This window comes from Micropterus salmoides, unplaced genomic scaffold, assembly GCF_014851395.1.
Source record: "Micropterus salmoides isolate LMB-PRFRI ecotype aquatic unplaced genomic scaffold, ASM1485139v1 Ms_hic_scaffold_4, whole genome shotgun sequence".
Lineage (NCBI taxonomy): Eukaryota > Metazoa > Chordata > Actinopteri > Centrarchiformes > Centrarchidae > Micropterus > Micropterus salmoides.
The window spans coordinates 20,235,140-20,248,980 of NW_024043372.1; the positions used below are offsets into that span (position 1 = coordinate 20,235,140).

The following is a 13,841-nucleotide window of genomic DNA, read 5'->3' on the forward strand; positions in this document are numbered from 1 at the left end:
TATTTTCCATATGTCCAGTTACTTTCTGTCCCCTTAGATTTAGGAGATTCTGTTCAAAAATGCCTATAATTCTTCATTTCATCTGATGTTATTATAACACCATCAAATTAAAACTGAAACACCTCTCAGCTGTTTCATTTCATGTCCGTTGGGCTGGAGTATAGAATATGTTTACTAACTAACTTGCTGCTACTTTCTTTAGACAAAAATCTCACTTTCGAGCATCCTCTCAGTAACTTGGTTGCTCAGTGGGGGTCTTTTTTTCAAGTAGTAGGAATTATTTACTATGCCAGCAAATTCTGCACTTTTTCTCAGGTGTCTACCATATGTGAAGGCCCTTTGCCGGCATGCTTCAATTTAGTTTTCTCCTTTGGGAAACATCTATAATTTCCCCAAACCTCAAAGGAACAAAATGAAGTCAACATTAACTTCTCTTTTTGTTTGACATAAAAGTCTCCAGATTATATTGTTTAGCACCCCGCTATACTTTCACTGCAAACTGGCAACCCAAAAGCTGCTCACTTGAAGGTAAAAAGAGATCCCAGTGTCTGGCAGTGGTTGTGTGCCCGCTGGTACCTGTCAGTTAGTGTCAGTTCATCTAACATATCAGAAGGAGATAATAGTACTCTACAAGAAAGCAGAATACAAAGTACCTATCCAGCTGGGTCGTATCTAGACCTTTTCTCATCTTTTGTTCTCTTGTAGTAATCATCACATTGTCATAAAGACTACATAATTTTAAAGGGTTTGGCATTAAAAGTCCACAAACAGATTGGCTTAACTTGTGAACAGGCTTTCCGTGAGCCTCTTCCCACCATAACTCCATGTTATGGCCTCATCACATTCTAGGTTGTGATTATTAACTTCTCTGGAGATGAGACATTTAACCTCCACTTCTGTCCACGTTTGGCTTCAGTCCTGCTAATTGGTCATTAGATCGCTGTGAAACGCTTGAGAGAAACTACTAGAGGAAGAAAAAGATTTCTCTTGACACTGGTTTGCTTTATTAGCTCTATTGAGGTGACCACTCTGTCTGATCCTTTTTGGTTGAGTCATGGGAGCTTGTACCAATTTCCAAAAGGCAGACTGTTTTGTAGAGAGCAATGCTTTTGAGAAAAGTTGAGTTGGAGTACTCTGTGTGTCCAAAGTAGTGGCAGAAAGTGTGTTTGTGCTTGAGGATTGTTACTGTACAATGCATTAATTTGGCTTACAACCTCCATGGCAGGCAGACAGCGGCACAGCTTTCAGTTGGGTCTGCTAGAGGCATAGTGGTGGCTTGAGCTATAGTTGTAGGAGATGATAGATGAATGCGGCTCTTCCAGACAAATAAAGCAGATTAATATCTAGCACTTCGGACCACCCCAGGAAGCACTCTGAGGCCCGGAAATCTGGCTCATAATTTAAACTGAAAGGGCAGAATCAGTTAACAAAACGTGTGTCTTATCATATCAGTCATCACCAAATTCCAAAGGAACTGGCTCTTCGTTATATAAAAACCAATTTGAACTTATGTAACATGGGTCAGTAAATGACCCGCACCATCAGGGAAAGGGAGTGCAACTTCAAAATGACTCCTGTGGAGTTTCATTTTGATGGTTGAGATAGCAGAGGATTATTGATGATCCATTGGATTTGATGATTCATCGGATCTTGTCTGCTTTTTCTGTCACTTCTGCTTTGACATTACACATGGGGTGAAAGTAGTTATCTTATCTGAATCTCCTGCCAGCTATCTCCCAGAACAGCTAGACCTTTAATCACCTCTCACCGTTGGTGTCTGTAGTAACTCCAAGGAAGCTGTAGTGGTTCTGGATAGGATGATGGAACGTTATAATTATGGGGCAAGTCATATTTATTAAACGTTATAATGTTGCGAAAGGTCTACAATGGAGAGAGGTTGAGGAAGTTGTTAGATAAGAGGATAAGATCTGATCTGAAAAGCAATAGCACATAAATAATAAATGAATATGGCCTATAATGTACAGGTGAGTGACAAATTAAAGGAAAATAAACAGCATTAAGGCACTGAGCGAATAAAAGCCACCAGAATAGCTTCAATGGGAATTGCCAGAGATTTCCACTGTGCAACTGGAGGGATGAAACACTTTTCTGTGTGGAAGCATCAGCATTCATTATGTTTCAATTACTTCTGTGTGTATATATATGTATATGTATATATATATATATATATATATATATATATATATATATAAATATAAATATAATATACTTTCTGGGAAAAATTCTTCAGTTACCAGTAAAGCATGATGATTTTTAGCAAAAAAAAGTAGAGGAAGTGCACTTAGTTAACTTAATGGCTCCATTTGATATCTGGTACCATTTTTAGTCATTAACCAATGTGCATCTAGATTCTGCTACTTAATGAATAACGCGTGGTCCAGATGGGAGCACACGCAGCTAATGCTGTTCTGTCCCACAGCTTTTTTACATTCCCCCCTGACTGATTCAAAGATTTATGTGCTATAGGAAACATTTTCTCCTCAGGCACAACACATTTTGATTCCTTTATAATGTTCTGTAATGCTGTTCTTGAAGTTGTTTTGTTATAATAGTTATTATTGTAGTGTTGTTTTTCAAAACTGGTGAATTTAAATATGCTCACATTGAATTTATTATGGAAAATGTATTAAAAATAATGACTAATTTTAGATGGATTAGAGGGTGAAATTTATCTGTCTGATGGTGTATCTCTCTGATTATTTTCTCAATAATTGTTTTGTCTACAAAACATCAGCAAACATGTCCTGTTTTGTCTACCTACTGTCCAAAACCCCAAAAATATTTAATTTACTATGTCATTCATCATAAAGTCACACATTTGAGAACTTGAAACCATCAAGCCCACTGATCTGTTTCCAACATGTAGCCTAAAACCTGACCTATGTTGCCTGTGTTGTCACCGACTTTCTGAAATGATCATAGTGTGACCTTATGATGGAAGGCTGTGATGAATGAAATGCAACACATTTGCAACCTAATTTAATTCTGACATCATATGAGTTTGTTTTATTTTCTCAATTACTTTATAATATATATATACTTTTTTGGTACTTTCATACTTTGACTGAGTCAGGTGGCACCTTTAACACCCCTTGATTCTCCGCCATTGAATATAGTAGATATTTATTGTTTGCTACGTTCTAAAAACAGTCACTTCTCATATCACAATGACATACACATTAATAATGATTGTCAGTTAAAGATTTAATCCAAACATAGCCCAGCCCTACTCTTTGACACCCTTTTTCATCGCAGATGTGAATTTTGTGCTGAGTGCATTATTTGCTGTTACAAATAATGCCCTTAATAACTATTATTTGCTGTTGTTTTATTATTGTAATGAGACTCATTAGTGCTGTATTTTGATAATGGGCCACCCTTGAGGACTGGTGATACATGCTTTCATACAAAGCCCACACTGTATTACATTCGCTACATATTCAATGAAAACGTTACCTTGTTGCTAATTATGCTTTGGGGAAAGTTAAATGGATTGTTCTAATAACATTTCATTGTAAGCTGTCCCCAGGAAACGTGGCTGTCCTACTTGTTGGGGCTGAATTTTCTACACCCGTTCTCAGCTGACCAAATGTTGTCATTTTTATGATCTTTCTCAGATGTAATTCTCATTGTAGTGCCACTATCTCAACAATAAAGTAAAGGAACACAAAGAGATTATTTTTGGTGTGCCTACTTGTCTCTGCACCTTTGCTTACGACAGAACTGACAAGGTCAAATAAATGCACCTTTAATTTGGTGAAGTGTAACTGAAGACTCACTCAAGCATCACCCTCTGTGTCTCCCGCAGTGACCCCAGATGCCATTTTTTTTTTCAGTCTTATAAACTGCGCTGATATATTGGGTACCTGCTCCTTTAGATCTCCTCTGACGAGTGGATGTTAGACAATATTGAGAAAAAGCTTTCAAAAGCGCTGAAGCAGACTGCAATTATTTTCTCATTTTATAATAATTCCTGGGTAAAAATTATTCTCTGTTCTTCATCATACATTCCCTCACTTGTCTTTGAAGCCTGCTGACGCCCACTGAGGGCATTATGGTTTTTACCTTCATGGTTCACTGATAATTGAGTCGTCTTATGCAGACTGGCCAGTAATAGAAGATCTGACAAGAAACTTCTTTGAAAGTATAGTTCCCTATGAATACAAACCAAGAGATAGAAGGCTAATTGTTGGAGTTTATGGTTGACTTTCATAAATATCCTTTCATGTACCTAAAAGTTTCCACTGTTTGTCTCTGTGAGACTTCTGTGGGTATGTTGAAACTTCTCAGAATAACAATTTGCATTAATAAAAAAAATATATTTCACCTGTTGAACAATACAGTAATGGCAGCAAAAAAGACCCTGTCCTCGGTTGAACTAGTTGTTGCACATTTCACTCTGGTGTAACATTTTGTAGTTTTGGCAGCATGACCTCATTTAGACTCGGGAACAGTCAGTCACCAAAATTGGCTGCCCCAATTTTGCCAGGATGATTTCCCTCACTTTGATTGTAGTTGCATGCAGTCCCTTGTTGTTGTATTTCTTAAAAGGAAAGCCAGGATCCCACATGGCATAGAGAAATGAGTGTCAGACTAAGCCCCACTCTAGGTATTTGTAAATCCAAGAAATTATGAAACTATGTGTTAGTGACTGAATTTTTAAACCATATCCATCCCTGGTTGTTTGTTACACCTGGTGCAGTTGGAAGTCTGGATCTTTATTGTTAAACGCTTACAAATGGCATCGCTCAGTAGACTGCGTCTGCTCTCTTCTCCCAGTTGATTCAGTTCTGCACTGAGTTCTCTCCCTTTTCCTTCATCACATCCAAGCCATTAGGTCACAGAGCTGCCAGGAAGCATGCAACGAGATCTGTTGAACACAGACAGTGGAACGAAGTGATGCTAGAGGATGGGACAAAGTCTGCCGGTTTGTTTTGTACAAAAAAAGCTCTGGTATTGCAGTTTACAGTAGATGGGACTGAAATATGCTCATGTTGTGACGAAGCAGTACCATGAAATTGCCATGACTTGGAGCTCATTCAGAATGTAGAAGACAGGAATGCTCTCCACATATGCAGCAAGGGCTCCATATAATTAGCAAAATCCATATTAAATTACAGCTGTGAATAGTTATAAGAATATGTATCTCACTGGAGTATCTCACTAATTAAAAAGGCTGAAAGGTATGTTTGAAGCACGATGCTTATGAATTTCTTGCTAATCTTAGAAAAAATGACAAAGAAATACATGTCTCTATGGATGGCAATTTCTGTCTGTCTGTTGCCTCATCAGTTCATCAATTTGATCCAGACTGAAACATCATAACAACTATTAGATGGATTGCCATGACATTTGGTTCAGACATCCATGGTCCCCTCAGTATGACTTGTAATTGCATTGGTGAGCATGTTTGTTAGTTCAAAGCGCCGCCTAAAGATGACTTTGTCAACTTGTTGTGAAATAGGATGAACATGCTTTTAACACACATGACTTTTTACTGCACTATTGTATGTTTGTTCTCTTTTAGAGGGTAAAGTTACTGTCTACTGTAATTCAATTCAATTCAAATTAGCTTTATTGGCATGAATGTGTAACAACAATATTGCCAAAGCATCATACATACAACGTAAGAACAATCAACCCCATACAGTTCATTAAACAAGTAATTAAAGCGTAAAGTAATCAAAGCGTATGTGTGTTTGTGTTAAAAAAAAAGGAAGAAATATTAAAAAATTAAATAAATAAATAAAACAGTAAGCGTGTGTGTTTGTGTGTGTAAAAATAAATAAATAAAATTATTATTATTATTTATTATTAGTAATTGTAAATCAACCAATATGAGCCAGTTGCTGATAGAAATTGGAATTGGTGTTTATAAAAGCCGATAAATGACAATTAAAAAAGAAACGGAGAGACAGAAGATGGATCCTTCAATCACGTTATGAGTGTTGTTGTTGCATAATTATTCCAGCAGAGGGCACTCTGCAACTCCTCTGTTGGCAACACAGTTGTTTGGAACACTGCAAAACACAGCAATCAGCTGTACTTGTAAAGTTTATTTTTAAAACTGCATTATGTCATGTTATCTTGGTGAGGTCTCATAACTACACATAACAAATGTTAGTCTTTGTTTATGTTGTGTGTTTCTGAAAAGAATGGGGGGAAAAACAGTATTAACTGACATTTTGGAATATCGGATTTTAAAATCCTCATATCAAAATCATTATGGTCATCAATCGGGCTCTTATTCTAAGAGTGTGCACAATTGTTAACGGGAGTGTTAGTCAAATTCCGATTAAATAAAACGTGTAAAAATTTCATATAAATTCAAATATCAAATATCCGATTTATAATAGTTGTGGTTACCTTTTTAAAGGTGAACCAAAGTTATTACAGTAGTAGTAGTAGTACAGTTTTGCTACCTGTGGCCATCAGTTATGACAAAATAGTCAACTAATTAATTGCTGAGGCCTCGAAATCGCTAAAATTACAGGACACTACAAACACTAGAGATGAGATGATCATGCAGGTTGTAAAGAATAGTTTAACCAAATAAGGTACTGTTGAAATTTAACCAACATTGAGCATGCCAATAATACTGCTAATAGTTTCAGACAGTTTGGGTAATCATTTTATCGGTCGCCTTTGTTTTCAATTAAATTTGACTAACCTGGGGGTTTATTTTTAACCAGTGACCGTCTTAATACTCGTAAAACTACTTGTTGCCCCATTTTTAGAGATGTGTTTCTTTCATCTCAGCCATTTTCCTTTAGTCTGTGATTTTAAAAATGTCGTCCTAATTGTGTTACTGGCTGACAGCAGATCTGTCATTAACTCGTCATCAGTTGACTGATTACAGACCATTAAATATTCAGACCTGTGCCCACCTTGTACAAGCCATGAGCCCATCAGATGTCTAACCTGGACATTTGATCCTCCCCAGTCCTGCAATGCCTGTGTCTCTACCATCTGGATTGTTATCAGCATATTGAAACTGACAGCTGGAATGTTGTTCAAAATGTCATCTGATGCTCCTGCAATCACTGAAGGGATTCAAGAAGCATTCGCAAGGCTTAGGTCTCATGTACCTCTTTTCAGTCTAGACAATGGTGTGACCCTTCTCACTCAATGCCGCTGTCACTATGCCTTACTGTATATCTGCTGGCCACGTTTTGTTGTCAGTGCTACTCATACATATGGACTGATGAGCGTAGAAGTGCCAGAGTGCCAATTCTGGGAGGTCTGCCAGGCAGCATACAGCGTGGATGCTTTCTCTCAGAGGGACAAAACGGAAATGACAAGGCAATCGCCGTTCTGTCAGCATTGCCATGGTAGCACAGGCACGGCTGTTTATCCCAAGGTTAATGGGATGACGCCTGGAACTGAAAGTGCCAGATTGAGAGAAACATCTGCCTGTTTTACTTAAAACAAGTAGATGGCAGAGAGAGTTGTCACATCACGCAGAAGTGAGCCCAGAACAGGCCGGATTAACAAACATTGTGGACATTATAAACCTCACTCATCTTCTAGCATAGATCATAAATTACTAAATTGAGACATTATTGAATTGCTCAAAATCTTGATGTAGATGTGATGTTTTGACATTGAGCCTGTGCTGCCATTGATCAGAACATCTTAAATGTGCAGAGTGATACTGAATCTGATAAAAGCAGTCTTATGAGAATAATGAATTGTGTAAAAGCAGGGGGTGAATGGAGGCTTATGGATGTTTTAGCATTACACCTGCTAAAATCCATCATGGTGAGGAGCTTTGCACATGTTTTGTACTGATATGTTTTAAGAGATGTGACCTAACGCATACAGTATTAATATGTACAGTAAACAGGGACACTGCAAATGCAACATTGTATGAATCCTCCTTCACTACAAAATTCAGCCACGCATTCAATTATTGCAATTAAAAATTGTCACTTCAGTTTAAACTGCGTATTTATGCCCTTTTGTCCATCAGTCTTACTGTTTTTCCATGAGTGTACAAATTCACTTCTGATTCCCATCATGGAGTAATTTCAATTAACGTAACAATGTCTTTACACAGATTAGAAAAAATAGAGATGATGTGATCATTGGCCAGCTTATTATCCCCCCCCCCTTCTACATCAGGATTGTGACAAACGTTTAGCTGTAATTGGTTATTTATAATTGTGAATATGTTTTATTTTATGCTAACACTCTGTTAACACACTATACCAACAAAATCACATCTGCAAGCGGCTGTGTACAATTACAGTGTGCTAGCTCTGGGCATTCAATAGTGACCCAGCTGGTCATCAAGTGACTTGCTTAATGTTAGAGTTAGGGTTATTGAGGAATTGGAAAAGGTCATTTTTATTTTTTCATCCTACAACTGGTCTCTAAATTGAAACAAGAATACAGCTACTGTAGCTACCAGCCTGATACACTCACTTGAGTGAAAGCCATTTTGTTTCACTTCATTCACTCGCTGAATAAATCAGAGATGTGAACGGGCATTCAGAGATCTTGAACAAGGCTAGGTAAATCCTGTGGAGGACCTGAGTTTCCCCTGCAATGAGGGTTAAGAAAAGCTCTGCTGAATATTTTTATATTCCTGGAATGTGAGCTGTAACAACGGTGTAACTCACTCATCTTTGTCCATCACAAGTATATAAAACTATTACTATACTGCACAAATTACCTGATGGCACCTATAAAGATTTTCATTAGAATGTGTGTGTTATGCAGCTCAATGTGTGTGGGAGCTATTCTCTGAGCCATATGATGAACGTATTTGCAAATGTGGCGTGTGTTGTTTTAGATAAATCATTCTATGTCATTTTAAAACATGTATTTGTTTTTAAATGTGTTCACCTCAGCCTTATAGAGTGGCAAGGCTGCAGTGGGAAAGGCTTAACCACTAGGATTATAGTCATTCTGATGGATGGCAATGAGACACATTAATCGACTGCCGTGCAACCCTCACTTATCTGATTTTAGCGCTGCTCCTCCCTTTCTGTTCTTGAAAGGCAGAATTATCTCTCCAGCAGTAAATGGGATGTAATATGTGTTTTAATGGAAAATTAGCGAAAGATTACACTTTTCTCAAATTACACTTTGAATAAAAGTGGCCTGTGAAACATTTCAGTGGGTTCAGTACACTTTGCCTATGTTTGCTTATATTCTTTTATGAAATTTATTTATATTCTAGCTTTATGTTTTCATACACCAACCAACAATACATCTAGACCTGTTTGTTTTGTAACTTCCTTTCATGTTCCTAGTCACCATCTAATCTGTCTCTGCACAGCTGACCTATGGAATTTGTTGCTGTTGTGAGATATGGCAGTCACATTTTGTGAGGCCCTATATATCTCCATAACATCTGAAAAGGTTTTTGTAGTTTGCCACAATTCACTTAAGAAGGGAAAGAAGAAAAGCCAGTAAGTGAGGGTTGAAATTGCCCACTGGAGAACCAGAATAGTTCTCAGTATTTTTATAGTGGAGAGCCCACATAGCACTCTTTGTTAGGGGAATGGTGTTCAAAGCAACTGAAGGCATTGTACTTCAGACAGCTCTGCAAAACAGAATATATATTTTCTGCAAACACTAATGGGATGGGAGTATGTCATAACCATTTGTACAACTGCCTCAAGTGTGTACTACTTTATCAACAATATTTCCCAAAATTGTATAAATATACAGCTAACCCTACACAGTTTCAGTCCGAGCTCCAATGTTTGTCATAGAAACAGTCAGATACATACACTGAAAATTAATACAACTGTGTGGGTACGTGTGAACTAATATAGCTCATCTCTCAAGTGGCATCAGGTTGGTCACATATTCTAGCCCGACAGATATAGCAGCTGTGAGGCAAATACTGATATTGATATTTGGTAATGTTTTTCTAACATAAACAGTGGGAAAAATCTACATCCTGTCAGTACGCTCTGGTGGACAAACCATGTGATGGTGACAATGTTTCAGAATTACCTCAAACCTACTTCAGCATTTCTGTCCTGCAATTTGTTAATACTAAATGACCGAAATATACCACGATATAGATATATATAGATATATATATATATATATATATATAGATATATCTGCAATAAGCTAATATCGGCCCATATAGTGGTCCAGACTTGGACATTTATTCCAGTGCAAGCCCTTGACAAATAAAATTGTTCCATAAATAATGATCAGATATTCCTATTCTGGTAAAATATGGCATAAAATTTAGCACCAAAAGCAAAACAGTTCAATTTTGTTATGACTTTAACCTAATTGCCAAATAATTGTGGGTTAGTATTGAATGTTTCACATTTAACAGATACAGAACAACATGGGAATCCCACTGCAGTCCACTTTCTGGCCTCTGGCGTGGGATTTTGTCCTGGTTTGGTCTATCTTCCTCAGTTTAGCTTGCTAGATGTCCATCTTTTTTCTTCATCTCTCCTATATTGATTGTATTGTTGACTCTTAGTGAAAGAGTGGCTTTAGTAGCAAGGCTTTTTATATTACTGGGAGTCATTTGCTATGGTGTTGATAAAAAAACATTGTTTCATAGAGCTTTAACCTTTAATCAAAGTATTGTTTAATGTAGCCAGTTGGATTGAACCTCATACAAGTTACATGTTGACGGCAATGTTAAGGCTAACTTGTCAGCAACCACACATCAAATGGAATGAAGGATGGTAATAAATAATAAATCCCTGCTGTGTATTTGATTGGCAAGCAGCTTTCTCTTGTAATAGTATTGCAATCATAATGGGTGCTATTCCACGATTGGAGTTGTACTGGTACATGCACATAAGTCAGTCTAAAGTCATGACTGACAAACTTAATCCTGCTTGCTAATGCATTAGTTAGAAATGCAGCTCAAATCCATTCTAACATTTACATGCAATCTGGACCTCACCAGTCCATAATCTTGCAGGTGGTGTTCAGAAGACAATTGATCTTAATTTAACTGGACAAATCAGAAAAAACTTACAAGGGCTCAACAGTGTTCAGTGCGCTATTTTCCTAACCTAGTGACATTTTCATTAGAGGGATGAATGGAATGATTCCTGTTTATCTGTCTATACACCCCACAGTGCAAGTTTATGGTTGTTCTCTGGCTGTCGTGGTAAAACACTGGATATTTCAAATTAATCCTGAATCACGCTGTCTTTTTGAGGGACGCAAGCACAGTGTCTTTGGCTGCAAAGTGTTTATACATAGCAAGACATAAAGCCACCCTTGATCCATGGGTGTTTTGGTAAAGAGGAGTTCTCATATCTTTTTCATGAGCCAGTAGCAAAGTTGCCCCATATCTGTAGGGAATGGGATCATGGATATTGTGTTAACCCAGAAAAGTTAAAATCCATGCATGCTTCCTTGTTCCCCTGATCCCTCAGCTTTTGTTGTTGCATTGCCCCATTGTACCCGAGAAGAGATCAAGGGGACCCCTGTCGGTTGTGGATTATTTCTTTGTAGAAGCGCCACTGTAGGGGATAGAGGATTAAAAGAGCAGACAGTGGAGTGGGATTCTACAGGAAGTTCGTTTGCAGCACACACTGCACATGAATTGTTAAAGTGGAGTATGTTCTATTGAATATCCTATTTGGTGTGATGTTTTTTTTAAGCATATCAGAGGCATGAACCCACATTAACTCTGTAGCCATTCTAGTCTAAGTTTCAGGACTGTAGGAATATTCCTCATCATATATGGACAATTAACGCTGGAATTGCCTGTAGCCAGATGATGAATTTTCATTGTGTTTGTGTTATTTTCCCAGCTGTTGGGGGGAGGGGTGTTTAGACGGTGCTGCAGCTAAATGAATATGAAAGAATCATTGTCCTCTTTCTCTCAATTTCCGTTAAGGGCATATTGAAACCTGGATGCCGCTGTGGCAGTAATATTTTCACAGGGGTTCTAATTTTGTGTGTGTTGTATCCAGAATCTGTAGACAAAGGAGCTTTCTGGGGACTAGTCTACATTTTTTATAAGCTGTTGTTTCTTCTGTTTTTGCAGGAAGCCATGGACCTCGAGGCTGGGTAGCCTCATACCCAGAGTGTGCTGCGAAGAACCAATCACCTGTGGACATTGCAGACGAAGAAGCTTTGGTTTCAGAGGAGTACCAGGAGCTGGAGCTTGACAAGTTCAACACTGAGTCCTCCAACCAGACCACCATGAAAAACACTGGAAAGACAGGTCTGGGTCAAAGCAATGTTGGGGCTCATTTATGCCCTTAATCACATTAAACACACTAACATAATAATACCAAAATACAAAATTCACATTTCTCTGAACTGTAATGATTTTTTGGTTTTGTGAATTTCTAATGATATACTATGGGATAAAAATCTATCAGTTTATTAGATTTTTGCCATGCATTTAACTTAGCTGATCCCTTTTATACATTTTACTTCTGGTTGTATTTGATCATTGCAGACAATGTAGCAAATGATTCAGGAGGATGGCCTTATGGCAGAATGATTTTCCAGATAATTTACCATTGCACAATAACTGACAATGTGATATAAAAATATATAGACGTGATAAAATATCCATCTCACCCACTCCTAGTGTTGAGTATTGCATTTAGAGATAAGATATTAACATATGAATCTTTAAATCAATCTAAATGTATGTAGTAAAACAGGTTTACCTCACAGACTTTCAATAGCAAATTTCACAACTGAGCTCTCATGTTTTAGTGAAGCACATATCAGTCACACATACTATCACTCGGTCATGATTCTTGTAAATCTATCACTGATTTATTATTCCCTGTACTGCCCACTGCTCTCATTTATCTCGCACCATCCTCTTTGTATCGGCCTGCATGGCGTGTTTACAGAAACATTTTGCAGCTTAGTTGATTAACTGCTACTTCAAACCATTGACACACTTTCTTTTTCAATCAGCTAATCCGTGGACCATTGGTGTGAAAACCCTGACCTTAATTGATCTAGTCTGCTTTTGGCACCGTTTCTCTCAGAGAGCGGTTTCATATTTTGCGTTTGATCCTAATGAAAGTTGTTAGCCTCCATGACAACCAAGGCCACTGGGACAGGCGAGCAATGCTGCGGGCTGCTTATTTACAAAGATGGAAATAACACGGCTGGTTGTAATTTTGGGCATAAACAGTACAGAGGGAATTTTCGATTGTTAAGCACTGTGAAAATTAGGAAAATTCAACAATGTTACCACAAAATATTATCATGCAAGCTCTATTTAAAAGAGGCCAACTTAATATTTAGCAAATTCACCTCACAGTATTGTGAAATTGATTTAATAAATGAGGAAACTGTAATTTGTCATTAATTCTACCCTTTCGAAATTACCATGACATGAACATTACATTTTTGATTGAATAGTAGATTAGATATTACATTAACAAGATGAAATGTACTACAGAATATAACATGTGTTTTTAAATATTGAACAACTTGAAATTACATTTAAAAATAATAAATATCTGGAAAATTCAGGGATGGATGGATGGATGGATGGATGGACAGATAGATCAATCATATTACAGTTTCCCTGCTCTCTCGTCCTTTAATTGGTTAGCTGATGCTCACTGCCACCAAAGCCTGAAAACCAAAGTTGAAAATAAAGCAAACTTTCCTCTGTATTTTCAGGGCTGCATTTGATCGACTTTATCACTTGAAATGTGGATGAATGCCTTCATGGACTAAATTTTTTAAGACATTGTTAGTTATTGATCCTAACAGGAATTTGTCCTCCTTGTTTTTCCGTTTCAAAGTTTTGAATATTACACATTGTTCTCCAAATGAATCTTTGGCCTTCAGAGTTGTCTTTTGTTTTCCACATCACGACTAGTTGC

The 13,841-nt window shown here is 37.5% G+C and overlaps 1 protein-coding gene across 1 annotated transcript in view; it reads left to right on the forward strand.

Moving 5' to 3' along the window:
• ca16b (carbonic anhydrase XVI b) overlaps window positions 1–13,841 on the forward strand; it is a 106,843-nt gene that overhangs the window by 46,209 nt on the left and 46,793 nt on the right. Inside the window, exon 3 of the mRNA XM_038695536.1 lies at window positions 12,020–12,199. Within this exon, the coding sequence (XP_038551464.1) occupies window positions 12,020–12,199 (180 nt within the window). The remainder of the gene's footprint in view (window positions 1–12,019; window positions 12,200–13,841) is intronic.